The sequence below is a fragment of the Hydra vulgaris genome, chromosome 02 (assembly GCF_038396675.1).
Source record: "Hydra vulgaris chromosome 02, alternate assembly HydraT2T_AEP".
Taxonomy (NCBI): Eukaryota; Metazoa; Cnidaria; class Hydrozoa; order Anthoathecata; family Hydridae; genus Hydra; species Hydra vulgaris.
Window position 1 is genome coordinate 31,138,875 of NC_088921.1, and position 22,626 is coordinate 31,161,500.

Consider the following 22,626-nt stretch of genomic DNA (forward strand, 5'->3'; position numbering starts at 1 on the left):
AAAGTTTTATACCTAAAAATAGATATATACTTATAAATATAAGTATATATCTATTTATAATAATAGATAGATTACACTTATAAATATACTTATAAATAAATGATAATTAGCGTAAGAGTCCTTTCAATATTCTTATCAGTAGTGCTATGTTGAATGCTTTTATCAAAACTTTCATATGCAGCAACTTTATATGCAAAAAAGATAGACAATACAAATATTTAATTTTTGTGTTAATATGAGTAACCTTTGTAATATTTTTAAAGGAAGTATAAATTAATAGTGTCATCTTTTTGTTTGAGTAAATTGACTTTCATGGAATAACAAACATTTTTAATTTTTTAATTAAAGAAAAACAAAGTGAATGATCCCACAGTTTTATTACTTAATCTCTGGTAATCATACACATGGTTATCAAATCGGTCTGTTGATTTGCTGAATTTGCAACCAAAAATATGTTCGTTTATACGGTTTTTTAAATTGTTACATTTTGTATTGTGTGTTTTTTTTTAATATTTAATTTCAATTGAAGATGACTAGTGGTAGAATAAACTTGTATTATTTTTTGAGAACCTGCGCACTGAGCTTCAGGCCTCAACAATTGTAATCCAGGTGTAACTCTTATCAGCTTTTGACACAAAATATTAACTTTTTATCGTATGTAGTTCCACTAGTAAAAATTTCACCTATTCCAAAAGATAGTAATTTGCACCAAAAATAAAATAAAAAAATAAAAATCTCTACAGCAAGCTATGGTGCTGATTCTCATTAAAATGTAGCTCTTATAAAAATGATTTAGAAGCTAAGCAAAAGAAAGCAATGCCATTAAAAATTAGAGAAAACTATCATCAGAAAACGAAAGGCCAAAAGGAAAAAAAAAAATTTATATGATTAATATAAAAAAAGTAGAATATAGAAAATGTCATCGCAAGCAATCTGCGACACAAGTACCATACTTTTTTTCTAGCGCTTCTATGTCTGCCCGTAGGTAAGGTGACTACGCTTGGATAGCGTACTCTAGGTGAGGACGAACATACGTGGTATATACACTTCTTTCCACACTGAAAAACTACGGATGCGAAAAGTTTTTTTTAGTCTCTCTAAAGAGCGGTTAGCGTTCACCGCAGCTGCTAAAACTTGAGCATTACAATTAAAATCAATTTTAAGAGATAAGAACTCCAAGACTTCTCTCTAAATGAGCAACTTTGATTGCAAGTGGCAGTCCGTCTGATCTTGACATGTAATAGTCTCGTTTTGATAACTTTTTTCTCGGCCAGTCGGCCAGTATGCATGACTAGTAACGAAGTAAGTATGCATAACTAGTAACAAAGTAACTAAATTCATTTAAACAAGCAACGTTGTTGACGTCAACTTTTTTTGATCTCCCCTTCTCCCCCTTGTCAAAAATTGTCAAAAATTTCCAGACCCCCCTCCCAACTATTTCGTTGACGTAGTTAATGGGCAGCCCCTTATATTTATGAGTGGTTATCAAAAATGCAATTCAAAATTTATAAACATGCTCTGTTAAAAAAATTAAGAATTAGTACTTATACTTAGTACTTCTATGCATATAACTGTTTTTATTTACTTTTCGTGTAATATTGTGTTACAATTCTATTTTAAAAATTCGTTTAAGGTTTCATTTACTTTTTTAGTAAAAGAAAGACTGAGAAAAATATAACAAGCTTAAAACCCAAGTTAAAAATAGTAAAAGTATATTTTGCTATGAGCATTTGATATGCTATTTGTACGTTACCGTTAACAATTTCTTTGAAATGCTACCTGACGCTAGAGTTTTCAATGAGAGAAAAACTGTTGCTGTTTTTTAAAATTATCATTAAAAGTTCTAACTTAGTCTTATTTTAACTAAATTACCTTTTAATTTTTTTTTCTCTGCCGCTTTTTAATTGCTTATAAAATTGCTGAAAAAATTGACTTTTGATCAGGTCGACTCTCAAAAATTGTCAAGTGATTGCGATTAAAAGAAACACTAACATCAGCATGGTGGAATTTAAATGACCGAAAGATTTTTGGTAGTTAGTTTCGCAGTAATTTTTTAAATTTTATTTTGAACAATCTCATTGCCCGTGGCGATTAGCTTTTTAGAACGCAGTTTATCCTCCCACCCTAAAAAGCTTAAATATTTATCTACATAAAAGTACATAACTTGCAAGTTTTAAACATAATCGGTTAAATGAACACTGACTTTAATTTTTTGCTTATATATTTTTAATTGTTATACAATTTTGTGTTATAACATTTGCTCTGGTAGGTGTTGATAAGAAAATGAACAATTCATATTGTTAATGACTAATTTCGCGTTTTATGTTGCCAAAGTTTAAAACGCGATTAAAAAAAATTTTTATAAAAATTTTTCACGGCAATTATATCAGTTTGGTTAAATCGGTAATGAGCTTTATTTTTTGAAAGATTTTTTTATTTGTGTTATTCAATCTTTCTTTAAAATTATTAGTTATAAAATTGACTCAGATGCCAAGCTGATTTTTTTTTAAACATTCTTAAAAATACATTAATTTTTAAAAAAAATTATAAAAACATTAAATATGTAAGTTACATTATGTAATCAATAAGACTGTATTTATAATATTTATTATATTTAATATATATATCACTATGCAACAGATATTAAATATAAGTAAATAATTTAGATAGTAAACACGCATGCAGATGTTATAGTAAATTTTTTAAATTATTTATAAAAGTGTTAAATATGTAAGTTACATAATGCAGCTATAATTATAATATTTAATATATTTACTATATAGACCAGGTGCAGGTATTTTCAGATGTTAAGTATAAGTAAATAATTTAGAAAGTAAACGTGAATTTTTGTTATATCACTGTTACAATATTGTGTATTCACGTTTACTCTCTAAATATATATACCTTATTATATATGCATAAAATAAACATAATAAAGAAATAAAATATAAATCATATATTACTTAATTAAGTGCATATCCTATATCAGATATTAGATTAAGACGGATATTAATAAAGATAATACAGCTTAAAATCAACGCCGAGTCGCTATAAACCGCATCATAAATAAATACTCGGTAAACAAAATCTAGCGGAATGCTTAATTTTCGTATATTTTCATATCAAAAAACATAAGGATTTAGACAATTATGACTGCAATGTCAGTATTACCTGAAGAGGAATCCGAGTTTCAAGAGCCTCTTAAAAAACAACCCTGGTGGAAAAAGAGTCCCACACCTGAAAGATCAAGTCCTGAAAGTAAAAATAAACTTGAAGAGATTACGAAAGACCCGCAAAAGGTATTTTATAAACATTTTATAAGTAATATTTTTTAAACTTACTGATATAGATAAATTATTTATATTAAAGTTATATGTTTTAAATGCGTTATTTATTTACAAATAAATAACACATTTTACACATTTGTGTGAAGTACTACTTAAAACTCTAAGCTATTTATTCTTTATTCGGTTTATTCTTTATTAGACTTATTCGTAAGTTTTGTAACTTATTTCCTTTTTTATTGAGTTCGAATAAGAACGCCTCTTATTTGCTAATCAGTACTAATTGTAATTGTTTGACATTTAAACTATTAAATAAGTTTTTTCTTTTTTAATTTATTATTATATTAAAACTGGCATAGATATTAATTTGCTATTATTATTTCAATAAAACATTTGCAAAGTTATTTTTTTGTATACTTTAACTGTTAATAGTATTGTAAAAAGATGATATTTTAATTTATTACTATTTTAAATTCTGCACCTATTTCAGAAAACATTATTCTTTTTTTAATTTTCTTTAAAAACAGAAAATAAAACTTGCCATTTATTATAAATTGTACTTTAAATGTTTTTATTTTTAATAGATTCAAAAGCTAGTTCACTAACGACATTTTTTATTTTTTGCTGTTTAAAGTTCAAAGTTTCACATTTGTGTGGTTTGGAGAAGTTTCCAAAATGCTATATTTTTAAATATAATATTATGGAAAAACCAAAGCAATTGGTTTATAATCGGATGTCCATGCTTGAGTTAATTTGTTTTGCAGATTAGGACTGAGTGTTTTTATTGTGATAGTACCATTAGGAAGACCACTACCCTAGGTATCCAAGCTTTACTAGCTTTTACCCACATTTTAATCTGCAATTTTATATAAAAGTATAGATATGTTGCTTTAGAATTTTAGATAAGCTTTTACCAAAACTAAAAACCAGGACCAATAGTATATATTAACTAATTTAACTATAAGTTAATAATTTTAATTATATATTTTAAAAAAACATATGAAATAAAGGTAGAATTTTATACTTTTTTTATATAAGCTAGTTTAAAATTTCATTAAGTAAAGTTTTTTTTTGCTTTTCAATAACAGTTAAGTTTTATTGAACTTTCCAATGAACAGTTATAACTAAGAAGTTTGCAAAAATTTGTAAATTTTGTTCTTTCTAAAATAGCTCAATAATTTTCCAGAATAAAGAAATAGCAAAATTATTTTTAAAATAAATTGGCTACGTATCTTGATTTTATAAGTTTTTATCCAATTTGTTTTTTTCTGCTCTATCAACTTATTTTAGCCAACATTTTTTTTGTTTAAAAGAAACACTGCATATCTCAATATGCGGTGACAACTCCATTGTTTGGACATCACTGATCATGGTTGGTAGAAGTGATGTTACATTTTAAAAAAATTGTATTTTTAGCATAAAAACTGGGCCATTGATGGGTACTGTTTTAAACCAAATCTAACTTGTGCAAGCATAGCGACAAGAGCGTTAAAGAATAAGGAATATTTTGAAATGACTATTGTAAAAATATTTAATTCATGCGTAATTTCTCCTTTTTTTTTCTGGTGCATTATACCAGAATCCACAAAATTTAATAAAAAAACATTTACCTTGATTAGTATGTTCTCAATAGTTTTGTGTATACAATTTAAAATTTGAATAAAAAGTTAAGTCATTTAAGATATTTATTTCTTTAAGCTATATATTTATGTTATTTGTGTCTTTTTGTATTTATGCCTAATTTTCTGTTTTTTATTTTATTTTCCTCTTATCCCTATATCCCTACTATTATCCCTACTCACAATATTATAAATTTTCTATCTAATAGTTATTGTTCTTTTTAACCCAAATTAGAGTATTCTGCAATATTGATCAGTTAAAAATATACGAAGGAAGGGGAGAGGGTAGGAGGAGAGTGTTGTTCATTATTTTATTGAGCCCATTATTTTATTATTTTATTTGTTTAGAAAATAATGTATTGTTTTAAATAATAATTATTATTATTTTGTAATTTAAAAAGTTTTATAAAGATAATGCCTTACAAAGTATTCTTTAACAATTTTGCATAATGGAAAAGCGTAACGCAACATTAATAATCATTTAATGTTGCGTTGTGTATATCTTTATAAAATATATATCTTTATAAAATATTTATGAAATATTTTTAAATTAAACAATATTGTTATAAAATAATTATCAATAAGATTTAAATATGTTGTTTGAAAAAAGTAAATTTCTTTGTTTTAAAAAATTTATACTTATTTAGACTTGTATTTCTTAAAACATTTATTACACAACATAATCATCGTATGTTTGCTTTCTCACAATTTAGTTTTTTTTTTTTTTTTTTTTTTTTTTTTTTAATGAGAGAGCGATTGTTTACGGGTGAATTTCTTAATGGTCTAAAAAAAAAAAAAAAAAGCAACTATCAACAATTTTATTTTCATAACATTTTGGCTTTAACAAAATCTTTGCCTGCTATTCATAAATTAGTTAATCATTTCTAATTGGCGTTCATTCTAAGATCAATCTAAAAACTTAATGATAATGAAAAAACTTTTGTTAAAAAGCGATTTCAAAACTAAAAAAAAATTATCTTTTTATTAATTTGTTAAATAAAGTTTACTAAAAAAATTCTCTAAAATTATTTTGCCTACAGGGTTGATTATGGTTTATCCGGCTTTTGTATATTAGCACTTTGGAAACCGGATGAAAAGAATTTATTGACTCGAAACTATAAATAATAATAAATAAATAAATTAATAAAAAATAAATGAATTAATAAAAAAAATAAAACTATAAATAAACAAAATAGTTAAATTGAAACTATACAAAATTATTGACTTGAAACTATAAATAATAAATAATAATAAATAAGTAAATTAATAAATGAACTTATTATTATTATTGAATATATATAATAATAAATATAAATGAATTGATTGATAAAAAGATAAAACTATAAATAAACAAAATAGTTGAGTGTTAAAGTAACTAAAAGTAAAATTATTTCTTTAATAATAGAAATATTTAAAGTTAAAAATAAAAGTTGTGAAGTGGAATGTTTTAGATTTTTTAAAAATTATAAACTAAATTAGATAAAATAAATTCAAATTTAATAGTATTTAATAATAAATTTAATATAAAGATAATAAAATAAATTTAAATTAAAAATTTTTAAAAAATTGAAAGTAGAAAAAAATTTATTCAACTATTTATTCTAAAAAAAAAATTATTTTTACTGCGATAAAAATGTTTTTTACAATAATTTATTACTGCCTAATGTTTTCCACATTAACTGTTTTAAAAGACTGTTTAAATAATCTAGTTCAAAAAAGTGTTGGCGTAGCGTAAATTATTTAATGTGTAGGTCAAATTGCCATTTCATACATAAAATTCGAATGGCGTAACGCTTCTTAACAAGCCCTGTGATAATATTATTATGGTTCAAGAAGCTTTGATTCTGAATTAATATTATAATCATAATATTGTTATGATTTAAGAAATCTCAATTCTGAATTAGTATTATAATTAGTATAAGATAATATTTTATACTTTAAAATATTATAATGATAATATTTTATTTCAGCCATCTGATAATAACGTTATTAACTCTGGTAAAAATGATGAATTTTACACTTGTGAAATTGAGATTTTAAATTTCACAAGTGTGTAATTTAAAATCTCAATTGAAAATTAAATTGAGATTATGCAAGTGCTCTTTTTACTACAGACTACAAATTTAAAGTTGAACTGGTTAAACAATTTTAGTATAAAGAGGTGTGCATTCCAGTTGTTTTACAGAATTCACAAGGACAATCGAGGAGAATAAAAAATAGACTAAAACAATGAATAATTTTATAGCCTCATTGCCTGTACTTTTTTCTTTTTTTTTGTTGGAAAATTACAAGCAATCCGTACCTACAGGTAGACATACAATCTAAAATACAAGCATATAAGGCTTGCAAGAAATATAAAAAAGAGAAGCAGGTGTTTTGTACTACTTTTCATCAGGAATTAAAAAATCAGAAGTCATTAGGATCATTAAAGACATTGACAGGTAAACACTAATTGCACCAAAGATCCAAAGAGTTAGCCAGGAAAGAGTTTTAAAAAACAAGAAGTCATTTAAAACAATTTAATTTATATGTAATGGCTGTTTTAAACATTCCATTAATTAGAGTCAGTATTATAAACTCAAACATTGCTTTCATAGTTTTATGGTATACAATATGGTTTTTCATGAGAGACAGCTTTGATGAGACAACAACAAATCTTTCTGCAACAACTGTAATAAAACACTCTGATGGCTGCACATGCTGAAACCAAAATTGTGCCAATTGGTTGCTACATCTTGTTCAAAGAATGATCCATATTACACAAAAATATTTAACACAAATTTTATGCTATTTATGGTGGCATTGACATTCAGTAGCAGCAGCATTTAAAACATCCAATTTTACAGGTAGAAACATATATATTGCCCTGTTAGTAAAATGAATTTCATTTTCTGAAATATATATCAAAATATAACTAAACAAGACTTTTGTTATTTCAGTTTCCATATTTTTGAATTTATATGTATGCATATTACTCTTAATTATTTTGTGCATAAAGTAAGAAAGATACTTAAAGATAATTATTGCTACAATGCTAACTGCAAGGTGCAACAATATTAAAAATGAAACAGCATAATTAACAACTTTGAATGCGATGTTACAAAACTCACAATCTACAAAAATTAATTAGTTATTTCTATATATATTACTGTAAATTGTTTTCTATTTAAAATACAATAAATACTTATTTTAATACAATACACTTATTTTTATTTTGATACTAACTGCAAAATAATTACAGTGAACTTGAATTTATTAAAATTTCACAGAGGGTGATTTTTTCACTGGGGGCAAAATACATTTAAGCGCCATAGAGTACCACCTTTTTTTTTATCTGTTTAAGAAAAGACCACTCTCCAATTCTTTGTAACAACTCCAACTAAACTATTCAGGACAACATCTATAAAAAAGAATTTATGTAGTAAAAAATACAGAATATCTGCAATAAACTCACCCCAGTAAAAATGCTTAAAGGTTTAATTTTTAGGTGTTATGTTTATTTTTAAGTGTTTTAAGTTGCTTTGTTGAATTCCTTGCTTCAAAATATGTAAGTGTACATATTTTTAACTTTCTATTTCACTCAGAACGGGAACAAAGGCCAAAATCTGAGACTTAAGCTTGGCGTTTATAAAAAAATTTCACATTGAATTGCTGTATAAGAAACATAATTTAAAATAACTATACTTTATTCTACCAATATTTTTTATGATTTTTTTACTAACTTTTATGTTTTAATATTTTTGATGTTGATGTTGATGCTGATGCTGCTTTTGTTGTGGATCAAAACAACAACAAAAATATATTTTGTTATTTTTTAATTCACACGCAATTAAATTTGTTTTTTTAGAAATTTAACTAAGAGCATTTGCGATTAAAAATATTTATTTTTGGTGAATTACATTTATAGTTTTATTTTGGAGTACATTTATTAATGTTGTTTTGAAAAACATTTATTATGTTGTTTTATAGAATTATGCTAATTTCGATTTTTAGTTGTTATATATAAACAATTATATACAATTTTTAGTTGTTATATAGTTTCAGTTTTTTTTCAATATATCAAAAGTAATAATAAAATAATTTTTTTTAAATTGTCTTAAGATTATAAAGTTTTTTAAAAATTCACAAGGAATTTGGTAATCATTTTGGTTAGTAAAACAGGTACACTGGTTAACTTTTTACCCATATTAAAACACTAGTTTTTAAGGTATTTTAAAGATGGTACAGTATTCTGATTTTTTTTTCCGTACCAGCAGTGATTACAATGAAATAAGCAAGAAAGCAAAAATGTTATGTTAGATGTTTATTGGTTAGTATCTGTGCTCTGCCAAAATGGTTTTCTTGATTATTGGATCACTTGATGTATTTTGAATTTTTTAGAGACCATATAAAATTTAGAGCCAAAAATATTTGAGTTAAAATAAATTGTTTAAAATACTTGTTTACATTTCTCTAAAAACAAAGGTATACAAAGTAAAACTAACTAAAATGATTAAAACTAACTGGTCCATGTAAAAAATGAATATTTTTATGTCAGTTAATTATGATAAAATATTTTTTGTCATTAAATTATGTTGTTGTTTATAAGAACTTTTGTGTGTTGAAAATATTTTTTTTTGATTTAAATAAATTTGTGCTAAATGAAATAATGAAATTGTTGCTTTTTTAAAAAATATTTACAGTTTATAACCATTATTTAAAATACAAAAAAACATTGTTAACATGTAAATTTACAATAATGTTAAATGAACACTATTCATTGTATTGTGTTTAGAAAATTAATAGAAATCTTAAAATAATAATATTAGGTTTTAAATGTACTTATTATTTATTTTTTAAATATTTTAAAAATTCATGCTTTTTTTTTATAACTTTTATGTAATGTCTCCAAAACAATAATAAATTATATTCAATGTTGAATTTAATTATTCATCATTTTAAATTCAACAATCATTATTAATTATGAGACATTCATCTGACTGAGTTTTGAAACAATCATGGCTGTGAAACATGACTTTTCAAAGGTATTTTATTGATTACTTAAAAATGAAATTTAATATAAATTGTAAATCAATAAATTATGAATTTAGTATAAATAAATCATATATTTGTTGTTAATAAATAAAAAACTTAGTAAAATTAAATATATACCATAAATTTAAACTAAATGAACCATTTATAAGTAAAAGTTGATCTAAATTTATAATTATTAAAAATACTTTTTGTAACAGCTTTTGTATCAAAAATGTTGAAGCATTTGCTGATTGTTTTAGGACTTTTAGGACAGATCTCACTTTTTTGTTTATGAGATTTTGCTGTTGTTATCATTATGCTGCTTTTCAAAGTGGTTAACTTTTTAGTTTTTAATCTTTTAGAAATGAAACCAAATAGTTCTTGAGATTTGCTTATTTATTGAGATTTGCTTATTTATTGAGATTTGCTTATTTATTGAGATTTGCTTATTTATTGAGATTTGCTTAGTTATATCATAGCTTCTAAGGTGATAATCTCTATGTATGTTTGATCTCTAATATGCACTGTAATTATTTGTGTTGAGAGTGATTATAGGGTAATAAAAAAAGTTTTATCAACAATATTTTAAAAATATTCTGTCGAAAATATTTAATAAGAATATCAAAAATGGATATAAAAAAGAATATTCAAAAGCATAAATGGTTTGCTTTTGATTTGGTCTAAAGTGCTTTAAAACTCATTAAAATTCCATTTTGCATTTTGTAAATTTTTAAACTTAAATCAAAGTCAATAAATAAAAGTACATTAAATTATTCACAAAACATTCACCTTACGTTACAGTGCTCATTTTACATTATAGTGTACACATTTTATGTTACAGTGTTCACATTATAGTTAAAACTATTATTAAAGAATCTTTATTTTGTTCAAAAATGTGTGACATTATTTTAAAGTACTTTTGATTTTTAAACACAATTTTTTAAAACATTTTTAATGTTTAGACTTTGATCAAAGGAAGTTAATTATTCAAGTTAAACAATTTTTTAATGAATAACAGATAAAAATATGAATGATGCTCTTACTCAATTATTTGATATACAAAACATTTTTTTTGGGTACTACACTAACTTAAACACTTAAGCTCAATTAAAAAGTAGATAAAAATAATTAAAATAAAAAAATTAGTGATGAAGATCTAAATATAAATGTCTTTTTTAAAAGACAAATTTGGTTCAGTTTTAAAATTTTGCAAAGTTATCTTTTTACAATTTGCTAAAGTTTAGCAAAAATTATATTAAAAACATTATATTTAATGGTAAAAAAAATAAATATATAAAAATTACGAGATGATTATAATTAAGTTTTAATAAATTACTTATAGTAATGATTATCTTTATTAAAAGTGAAAAAAATAACAAGCAAATAAATAATAAATAAAAAAACACTTTTAATGATTGATATATTATTAATAATATTAATATATTGTTAATATTGATTTTTAAAATATTATATATATATATTTTTTTATATAAAACTGTTTACATTTTGACAGCTGTTTTAAAATTAAAATACTTTTAGGTACTTTTGTTGTATGTACGTTTAATATTGATTTTTTTGTTGTTGTATCTACGTTTAATATTAATGTTTTTTTTGTTTTGTTGTAAGTACATTTAAGATTGATGTTTTTTTGGTTGTATGTACGTTTAATATTGATGTTGTATGATAACATTAAAATAAAATAGCTGAGTTTAGTTTCTTGCATGGTATTTGGTATGTCTTATCATTAGTGCTATGCAATATTAATAACATAAAAAGTCATAAGAAAATACTTTTAAGTTGAGTTTATTGCTTGGTGTAAAAGCCTTGCGCAACAAAAATATGTTAAACATATGTAATTAGTACTTAAATAGCATTCTGCAGAAGCTTTAGTACATATATCAACTGAGGGTTTGGATTTAAACTTTATATGATCTTTATATTTTTTAGTTATAAATTATATTATATATTATTTAATTGTTCATTATTTAATTTGATTATTTTTTAGTTAAAATTTATTTTTAAGATTATCAATTGGGTTGAATTAGAAGAAAATGGAACATTTTACAACACAACTTTGAAAAAAGTAAGATATCGAACTCAGGTTTCATTTGATCCGAATGATCCAAACACAGCATTTAAACAATGGGAGATGGTTAAAGTTAAGCAGTTAAAAGCTGGAAAGATTGAAAGTTTAATTGAGCATATGATTTTACCTTTTGAAGATGAGGATCCAGATCCAGGCTTTATTTTAGCATTTCTTTGTACTTACAAAAGTTTTACATCAACAACAGAAGTTATTGATCTCCTTTTAAACAGGTTTATAGTAATTTTTGAAATATGACTGCTTCCTCTGTAAACATCTTTTTTTAGCTGTTTTCTTTGAGTTCTTTTCTGTATGCAACTAGTTAGTTACCGGGGTTGATATATGACCAGGGCTGGGGCCGGGTTTGATAAAAAATAGCTGGGGCCAGGGCTGGGTTTGTGATCAGGGTTGCATAAACATTTATACATCCTAAAGTATATTTTTTAATTTCAAAATTCATGTTAAATTTTGTATATATATATGTGTATATAAACATCATTATGATCAACATGATTATCATAATCATCATTATTATCATAATCTGATGATTTATTATCATAAAATTTATTATCATAAAATGATGATAATGATGATGATAATCATCATCATAATAATCATGATCATGATTACCATCATCAACAGCATAAAATAGAAAGGCTAAAGCCTGATGATGATGATGGTGATCATCATCATCATCATCATCATCATCATCATCATCATCATCATCATCATCATCATCATCATCATCATCATCATCATCATCATCATCATCATCATCATCATCATCATCAGGCTTTAGCCTTCCTCTGAAGGAATAGGATAGCCCTCCTCTATCCAATGAAAGAATATTGTATGCCAGCATCTAAATAAATAGCAAACATATATGTTTATATCCATAATATGTATGCATAAAGTGCATACTTATTATCTTGGAAGCTTTTATTCCTTCTGGAATAAAAGTTTGGAATCAATTTCAATTTAAACTCAAGCCTCATTCTACTCCACATTTTTCATCATCTTGAGCAGTGATATTAAACATTAATCTTTTTTTTTCATCTTTTTTACAAGAATATCTCTCTTAAGAACAAATGTCCTTTTATTATTGCAAAAAGCTAATGTAAAAAGTGATGTCTGATGTTAAGCTCTGTTATTTTCAGTTTACTAAATCTTGTATCTTATCTCAGATGTTAGGTTCAAAAGACTTTTGGTTAGTCTTTAGCAATGTTATTAGTTAAATTGAGTCTAACATTTAATCTCTAATTCATGGGTCTGGTCTTTTTACTTCTCCCCAGAATAAAGCAAAATTATTTGCAAAGAAATCTTTCTCTAATTTGACTCTTGTAAATGACCGGGGTTGATATTTGACCGGGGCCAGGGCCGGGTTTGATAAAATATAGCCGAGGCTGGGTTTGTGACCAGGACTGCATATATAATTATACATCCCAAAGTATATTTTTTTAATTCAAAATTCATGTTACATTTTGTATATATATATATGAATATATACACATCATTATGATCAACATGATCATCATAATCATCATTACCATCATGATCATTATCATCATCATCATCATCATCATCATCATCATCATCATCATCATCATCATCATCATCATCATCATCATCATCATCATCATTATCATCATCAGGCTTTAGCTTTACTCTTTTATGCCGTTTCTCTAATATAAACAATCTAGTGCATTTTCTTTCTTTAACTAAACCTCATTCATACAATATATAAGGCACTCTCTTCAGGTTTTTTTACTTTTATCACTACCATTTTCTCCAAAAGCTTCTACCTCTCTACATACTGATACCTAAATCACTTTAATCTTCTCTAACAAATGTTAAATGATAAGACGCTTTTTTCTAATCTGTCCAAGACTGACAAGACTGTCTCCTTTTCTTGTCGTGTTAGAATCACACCACACATTTATCTGATCATCTTTTATTTTGGCAAATACAACACCATATAAGTACTGAAGTTTATATAAATGTGAAAGGATATTGTTTGCTAGCATCTAAATAAATAGCAAAAATGTATATTTATACCCATAATATGTATGCATAAAGTGCATCTTGGAGGCTTTAATTCCTTCTGCAATTAAAGCTTGGAAGCTTTTATTCCTTCTCTTCAATATTAAGTCAAGTCTCATTCTACTCCACATTTTTTACCATCTTGAGCAGTTGCTTTATTAACAGTAATCATTTTTCTCATCTTTTTTACAAGAATATCTCTTAAAAAACAAATGTCTTTTTATTATTCCAAGAAGCCAATGGTCCTGTCTGATGTTAAGCTCTGTTATTCTAAGTTTACTAAATCTCGTTTTCTTCATCTCAGATGTTAGGAAACTCTAATTCATCTCAGATGAATTAGAGTAAGATTTCTTTTGCAAAAAACTATGCTTTCTTCTCCCCAGAATAAAGCATAGTTTTTTGCAAAAAAAATCTTACTCTAATTCAAATATTGAATCTAATGGCCAAACTCTTCCTGCCAGTTAAACAGATTAACCCATTGTTAAACATTAAAATCACTATGGCTTCTAATGCTAAAGTTTAATTTTCAATTGAACACTTTTACAGTTTGTGCAGACAAGATTTCCATCATAGTCTTAAAAAAGTATTTTCCAGAATTCTTTTCAATTTTTAATAAACTTTTAAAAAGTGCTAAATAAGTGGTTCCAATTTTTCAAAACTCTAGAAAAATACTTTGACCTCTAACTATTCTACGATTAGTCTTCACTCTGTTATTAGTTTCTTTATATAAAGTTTTTGAGATTAATGAATTATTTCTTTCTAAATGCAGAATTAAAGTTATTCTTGAAGGCCTACACTCCACTTTATTTCAAGTAACTTTAAGGCTACCACAAAGTTCTATCTTTGCTCCTGTAATGTTTCTAATCTATAATAACAATCTTTATAAAAATTTTACATCTAAAGAACCTCTATTTGCTGACGATTCAACTTTATACTCTTGTCTTGACAAAAAATCTTCATTTTTTGATTGCTTAGAAGAAGTGCTAAGTTTTAATCTGATCTCTCTTCTGTAACAGCCTAAGGCTTGCAATGGCTTGTGGGTTTAAATTTTTTAAGGCAACAAAACTCATTTATTTACTGCTAATAAATGTTGCAATAATTGTTGACATTCTTATATCAAAAAACAACAACCCTCTTACTCTCAGACAAAGTCTAAAAGCACATTGTAAATGTAGTTAGACCCGCTTTATCTGCCTAGCTTGAACCACTCTCCCATTGTTGTAAGGTTGCATTTCTTTCTTTTTTCTACAAATACTATCATGGTCAATGTTCAAACAAGCTTTCATCACTATTACGATAAAATAAAGCTCATTCTTACTTCAACAAGTTGCATCCTTTTACTGTATCTGTCCCTTCATGCTATAAAAACTTTTATTAATTCAGTTTATTGTCCTTTCTCATCAAAAAAGCCTTTTAACTCTTCTCCATCTTCATGTTTTTATTTTTAATACATCCTGCAACTTTTAAAGTCTTCAGTCAATCATTTTCTAGTATTTTAACCTTTCCTCCATTTTAAAGTAACTCATAAATTAATGGTGATTACTTGCAACCTTGTTGAAAGTAAATTAGAGTTTAAAAATATATAAATATATACCAGTATGTAATAAATAGTAAATGTAAATTTAAAATTATAATACAAAAAATGTTATAAATTTTTTTCTAGCCACGGCTATCAACCCCTCCTAAATCTTAAAATTTTGCAAACCCGGAATAACCCTGAATAGATTTTATCAGTCTTAAAAAAGTGTTCTCCAGCTCTCTTCAATTTTTGCTAAACCTTTAAAAAATGCTAAATAATTGGTTCCAATTTTTCAAAAGTCTAGAAAACACATTGACCTCTCCAACTATCCTACTATTAGTCTTTACTCTGTTATTAGTTTCTTTATATAAAGGTTTTAAGGTTATTAAATTATTTCTTTCTAACCGTAATAGTAAAGTTGTTCTTGAAGGCCTACCCTCTTCTTTATTTCACAAGGTTCTATCTTTACTCCTGTTTCTTATCTACAATAATAATCTTCATAAAATCTAAAGTGACTCTATTTGCTGAAGACTCAACTTTATACTTTTGTCTTGACAAAAAATCTTCACTTTTTAATTGCTTAGAACAAGCAGCCAATTTTAAATCTGATCTCTCTTCTGTAACAACCTAATTTGCAGTAGCTTATGGACTTAAATTCTGGATTTGAAATCAACAATTTTTGTTAGATAACAAAACTCATATATTTACTACAAAAAAATATTACAATATTGTTGGCATTCCTATATTGACAAATTACGAACCCACTTACTCTCAGACAAAGTCTAAAAGCACAATGTAAATGTAATTGCACAATGTAAATGTAATTGCACCTGCTTTTTCTGCCAAGCTGGAGCTACTCTCCCATTGTTGTAAGGTTGCATTTCTTTCTTTTTTCAACAAATACAATCATGGTCAATTGTCAAACAAGCTATCATCTCTATAACAATAAACCAAAACTCATTTTTGCTTAGCTTTTTATTCAACAAGTTGCATCCTTTTACTGCTATAAAAATTTTTATGTTTTCCTTTTTTATGCAACTTTTTAAGTCTTCAGTTATACGTTTCCTAGTATTTTAAAATGTGCTCTATTTTTAAGTAACTCATAACTTAATAGTGGTTGCTTGCAATCTTGTTGGAAGTAAATTAGAGTTTAAAAATGTATAAATATATGCAAGTATTTAATAAATAGTTAATGTAAGCATAAAATTATAATATATTAAGTATTATAAATTTTTTTCTAGCCTCGGCTATCAACTTCTGCTAAATCTTATAATTTTGGCGGGGCTGGGTTTGCAAATAGTCTCTATTTTAGCCAGGGCTGGGGCCCCGGTCATTTACTATATACAACATGATGTAAAAATTTTATACCAAATATAGTTGTATCAATGTTTTAGATTTGAGATTCAAATTGAGAAAATTCAAAATGAGAAAGAAAAAAGTGAACAAGTTATAAGGTATGAATTTCAACTTCAAATACTTTTTTTTTTTTTTTGTTTTTTTGTTTTTTTGTTTTTTTGTTATTCACCTCCTCAAGGCCAAGAAGGCCACTACAAATGAGGAGGCTACTTAATAGTGGTTATAACCCTCTCTCAACTCTATAAATCCGAAACACGAACCTCGACAAACAAGGCCGCTGCGCGGAGAAACAAGTTGAGCGCGGTACTACCAGGGACGTGGTGGGGATCGAACTCGGAACCTCTCGCTTATGAAGCAAGATATATATATATATATATATACTTATATATATATATATATATATACTTATATATATATATATATATATATATATATATATATATATATATATATATATATATCAGGTCTTGTTTTAAAGCGTAAAAAGGCACGCTATTTACATATGCGCTAAGCCATTTAATGTTAGCAGTAAGCCATTTTAGTCAAACTTTTTATCATTTTTTAATATTTAAACAAGTCTAAAAATATCGTCTAAGATTACCACTTAAGCGGTTATGTTATAAATCACTTATGAAGTTTGAATGACATTTAAATAATAAAGTTTGAATGACATTTAATATTAGCACAATTTGCAAATGTATTAAGTTAAGAAAAAACAAATAAATTTTTTCTTTTAACAAACTTAACTTTTCTATCAAAAATGTTCAGCAAAAGGAGAAAAAAAAGGATACATGACTCATAAAAAAAGAAATCATAAAAAAATATAATAAAAATTTTTTATTTATGATCTTGCAAGAGTAAGAATATCTATCTAAAATATTCAAGCGTAAGAATATTAATTTCTCATAACAAAAAAAAAAAATTATTAGCTAAAAACTAGAAGATGTTAAATTTTATTTTATATTAGTGCCACTTTTGATATTTTTTTTGTTTGTTTGTTTTCTTGATTGATTTTATCAAAAGAATGAAAAAACATTATTATAAACTTTAAATGAAATCCTATAAAGAGTTTATTTTTTTTATAATTAAATAAAAAACTTCATCTATGGATGTAACTCTTTTTTTAATTTTTCAAATTATTATTTCGAGAGAGTTTAGATCAAGAATAAATATACTTGATTATGTTATCAAGTATAATTAAATATAGTTAGAGTATCTAAATTTCCTCAATATATTATATTAAAAAATTAATAACAGAGTTGCATCTATAGAAAAAAATCTTTATTTCATTAATTATTTCAAGTACTTACACTTTAAGAAATATAGCTCCTGCAATGTCTTTGTTTATATTTGTAAGTTTTATTTTGTAAAAAATAATAGTTTAGAAAATATTATTTTATAATAATTGCATCAGCTTTATATAATTAACAGATTGTGCGATATCAAAAAAGTGAAAACAGAAATTTCCCTATAATTTAGAAAAAAAGCTTAAATTTAGAAAAAAAGCTTAAATTTAGAAAAAAAGCTTAAATTTATTACGTTTAACTTTTTTGTAATAAGACAAGTGAAAGCGCAACAGTATGTATTAATATTTTAATAAATGGTACTTAAAAACTTAAATCTTTGTCACAAAAAAAAGTGCTGGTAAAGTAGAGTTTAAGTTTTTTTTTTTTGTGCAACAAGTAAACATATTTTGTTTGTTAATAACTTTTTAAAAGTTAAAAATCATCATTATTTGCAAAGCTGCAATTTTAAGAAATAATGAAAAAAAAACTTAACGTATTTTAATTAATTTATACAAATGTCGAGAAAAGAAAGAAATTAGTTTATGTTAAATGATAATAAAAAATGTAATATTAAATTTAATTATTTATTACTTAAAAACAAAAAAAAAATTAAAAATACAAAAAAAAACAACAACAACTAGATATTCCCCAATATGTACATTTAAAAAATAAGACTTCTAGATTTGTTTTTCTTAATTAGTAAATTAAATTTGATTTTTGGTAATTTATTTTATTGTGGTAGTTAAAATAGTTATGTCTGTAAATTAAAAAAAAAATGTAATTTTATGATGTCAAAATCACAAGGAACTAATGTGCCAAGCCATTTTTATTTAAAACAAAGGCCTTTGACCTATTGAGTTTGCTGAATAGCCAGAAGTCGGACGGGGCCAAATCAGGCGAATACATTGCGGAATACGATTGCGGAAACAATATTAATCGAGTTTTTGGCAAAAAAGTTGCGAAGAACCAATGCAGTATGACATGATGCATTATTGTGATGAAGGAACCAAGAGTTGTTTGCCCATAATTCTGGGCATTTCAGACGAATAGCTTCACACAACTGACGAATAACGCTCAAATAATATTCTTTGTTGACAGTTTGGCCCAACAGAAGAAACTCATAGTGCACCACACCACGATAATCAAAGAAAACTGTCAACATGACTTTGATTTTCAATTGACTTTGCCGTGGTCTTTTTAGTCTTGCTTCACCTTTTGCACAATATTAGCTGGATTGGTCGGTGGTTTCACGGTGGTATGTGTAAATCCAAGTCTTGTCTCCAGTAATAATGCATTTTAAGTGGTCCTGAAAGTCAGACAACAAAGTTTCACACACATCAACACAAGGCTTTTTATCCAAAAAATCGAGCAATTTTGGCACCAATTGAGACTTTTGAGACACAAGCCATTCTTCAAAATGGTTTTGGCTGAGCCAAATGATATTCCAACACTATCAGCAAGATCTCTAATTGTCAATCAATGATTTTCAAGCACCAATTCTTTGATTTTTTGGACGTATCCCTCATCGGTAGATGTTGATGATCGTCCAGAGTGGGGTTCGTCTTTAATGCGATCTCAGCCCTTTTTGAACTCATTGTACCACTTATAAAAGTTTTTTTGTGCCATAGTTTGATCACCAAAGGCCTTCCGCAACATTTTCAATGTGTCTGTACAATAGTATTCGTTCCGCAAACAAAATTTGATGCAAGTTTGCTCAACAAAATTACCCATTGTAGAAATCAAAAAAATTACTTTTGGTTGTTTACAAAAACATGTGTAACTTGGAAATAATTAAACCTTTTGACAAACAGACGCTTGGCAATAGTTATAGACAGTCCTACCAATCTAGGAAAAAAAATCTGCCTTCGTAATGCTTGGGAGTTTTAAATGACAATTTCACCTCACTTTTTGATCACAGTAGTAAAATTTTCATGTTATGACTCAATTAAACTAAATTTTAATATTTTTCATTTTAATTATTCTGCCCAAAAATAAAAAATTTTGTTTCAAGAATTAAAAACCTATAAATTATTAACACTTCTTTTTATGATGAAAACCAAAGTAAAGTTTTTTTTAACGATCATCTTACACAAATTACTAACACACAACACACCAAAAAAAAAACACTAAAAATGAGTAAGCTTAATGAAAATGAATGAGTCAAACAAATGAAAATGAATGAATCAAGCAATAAAGGTTTGAAAGTACCCCTTTTAAATCTATAACTAACTTTAAGCAAGTCCATAAATACAGGGTGGTCACAGCTCCTCTAAAATCTTCTTTTTTTTAAAAATCACCTCTAAAATTTTCTATTATAGTCTAAAAAGTTATAAATGTGACTTTTTTTTTTTTTTTTTTTTAAATATTTTTATTGTTTTGATTAGCAGATTTTTATAATAATTACAGTAGTTGAATTTATGAAAATCTTTACTTATCTTAATCACAATATTAGAGAGTTTAGCAAATTTTCAGCGTATAAATTGGTTTTAATGTAGTTATTTTCTGTAAAGTCTACCATAAAGAGTTGATTTGTTTAGAAAAGTAGAAATAATGCTATAAGTATAAAAGTAAGTTTCAAGTGGCTTTATTTATTCATTTATCATATATTTTTAGTTTTAATAATATGTATTTATGCATGTATATATGAGTAAATTTATGAATATATATAAAAGAAGTAGATACATTTTATATATGTATATATATATATATATACACATATACATATATACATATATATATATTGAAGATGAGTTTAAATACTGGTTGCAAAGAGATAAAAAGTGTGAAACCAATGCATTTTGTGAAGTTTGCTCAAAGTTTCTCAGCATTGCAAACAGCAGAATAGAGAATATAAAGCAGCACGCTAAAGGGAAGAAATATGTGGCAAGATGTCCATCTGATAACAGTAAGAAATTTTTTTTTAAAAAGCTATCTGAAGTAACTAATCCACTAGAAGCAACACAAAAACAACGAGTTTGATTGATATAATGTCATGAGATCAGACATTAAATCCAGAGGCAATTTGGTCACTAGAAGCTTTAAAATGTAAATATTTGTATGATTCTTTAGAGTCAAAAAATAAATTTTCTGTTTCCAGACTGTCATATTGCTCAAAATTTCACATGTGGAAAAACAAAATGCAGTTACATTTTATGTCACGGTGTTACTCCTTTTGTTAAAGAGACGATGCTAAACAAATTGAACAAAATCTCTTATCACACCACCTTATTTAATGAGTCTTATAACAAAATTAAAAAAAAAAATTCAAATGGGTCTACATATTTGCTTTTGGGATGACACAAAACGTAAATATAATAATTGTTTAAGTTCTTTGAATTGTACTGAAATCCTCTAAGTTTCTTCTGATGGTCCTAATGTAAATTTAGCCTTTTTAAGTCTGGTAAATAAAAGCAGAAAATTTTTGTTTGATCCTTCAATTAATATTAGGACATGTAGTCTCCGTTATCTTCATCATTCTTTTCAAACTGGGAAAAAGGCTACCGACTGGAACATTAAGAAATTTTTTTTTCTAATGTTTAAAATAATTGATGAGTCTCCTTCAGACAGAGTTAACTTTAAATGTCAAAAAGCTGCTACTTTTCAGACTATCCTGTTAAGTTCTGTGTACACTAATAAAATAAAAATAGTAATGTTGCCAAATGTGTCCAAATGATTTAACCCAAGATAGTTGAAGTTGTAAAGTTTTTTAAAGGCTTACCAAAATCAAAACAACCTGGAAATGAAAACCCCTAACAAAGCAGCAGTTTTGATTGTCTTTCTAAAGTTGTGGAATATTCTACCATTCTGCTAAAACTTTTTTTGAGGAAATTGCAACATCATTAAATGATTTCTTAATCACTTTTCAAACTGACAATCCAATGGTGCCATTTCTTACTGAGTCAATAGACAATGTCCTTATTAATTTATGCAGCTACCTTTTGAAGAAAGGTGTTTTAGAAAAGGCAAACTCTGTATATAAGCTGCTCAAAGTTAACTTTACTGATAAAATAAATCAAGTTATCGGAGGCAGTTAATCTTGGTTAAGTTGAGTTTGATGCAGTTAAGTTGAGCAATAATCATTTATGCAATCTTCAGTCAGTTCTTGTCTAGTTTATGTATGCATTTTACAGAAGAAGTTTATCTATGCATTTTGAAGAAAAAAGTATATTAAGAAATAATCTTGTTCAAAGTACTTCTTGTTTGTCTCCTAAAGTTATGTTGGAACCGGCTGAGTTGCCAACACCTTTATTAGAAAAATGCTTAAAATTCTTGCTTATTTGAATAAGCTGACTTCAGGCTTTCACAGGATAGCGTGCGATTGCATGCAATTATATGGCCAGGCAAATAATATTTTGCTTTGACGATTTGATGACAGATATTTCAAATAACATTTCAAAAACGCACTGAATGAAAAAGATACTGAATT

At 25.9% G+C, this 22,626-nt stretch overlaps 1 protein-coding gene across 2 annotated transcripts in view; it reads left to right on the forward strand.

The window, feature by feature from the left end:
- The first annotated feature begins 2,987 nt into the window (after positions 1–2,987).
- Positions 2,988–22,626, forward strand: part of LOC100204680 (ral guanine nucleotide dissociation stimulator) — a 40,998-nt gene continuing 21,359 nt past the window's right edge. Inside the window, exons 1-3 of one of the 2 annotated variants that reach the window (XM_065790592.1) lie at positions 2,988–3,299; positions 11,940–12,232; positions 16,953–17,012. In XM_065790592.1, coding sequence (XP_065646664.1) covers positions 3,150–3,299; positions 11,940–12,232; positions 16,953–17,012 — 503 coding nt within the window. In that variant the 5' untranslated portion in view covers positions 2,988–3,149. Of the gene's footprint in view, positions 3,300–8,189; positions 9,928–11,939; positions 12,233–16,952; positions 17,013–22,626 lie in introns of those variants that run through there. The other variant, XM_065790593.1, reaches the window with a different exon arrangement.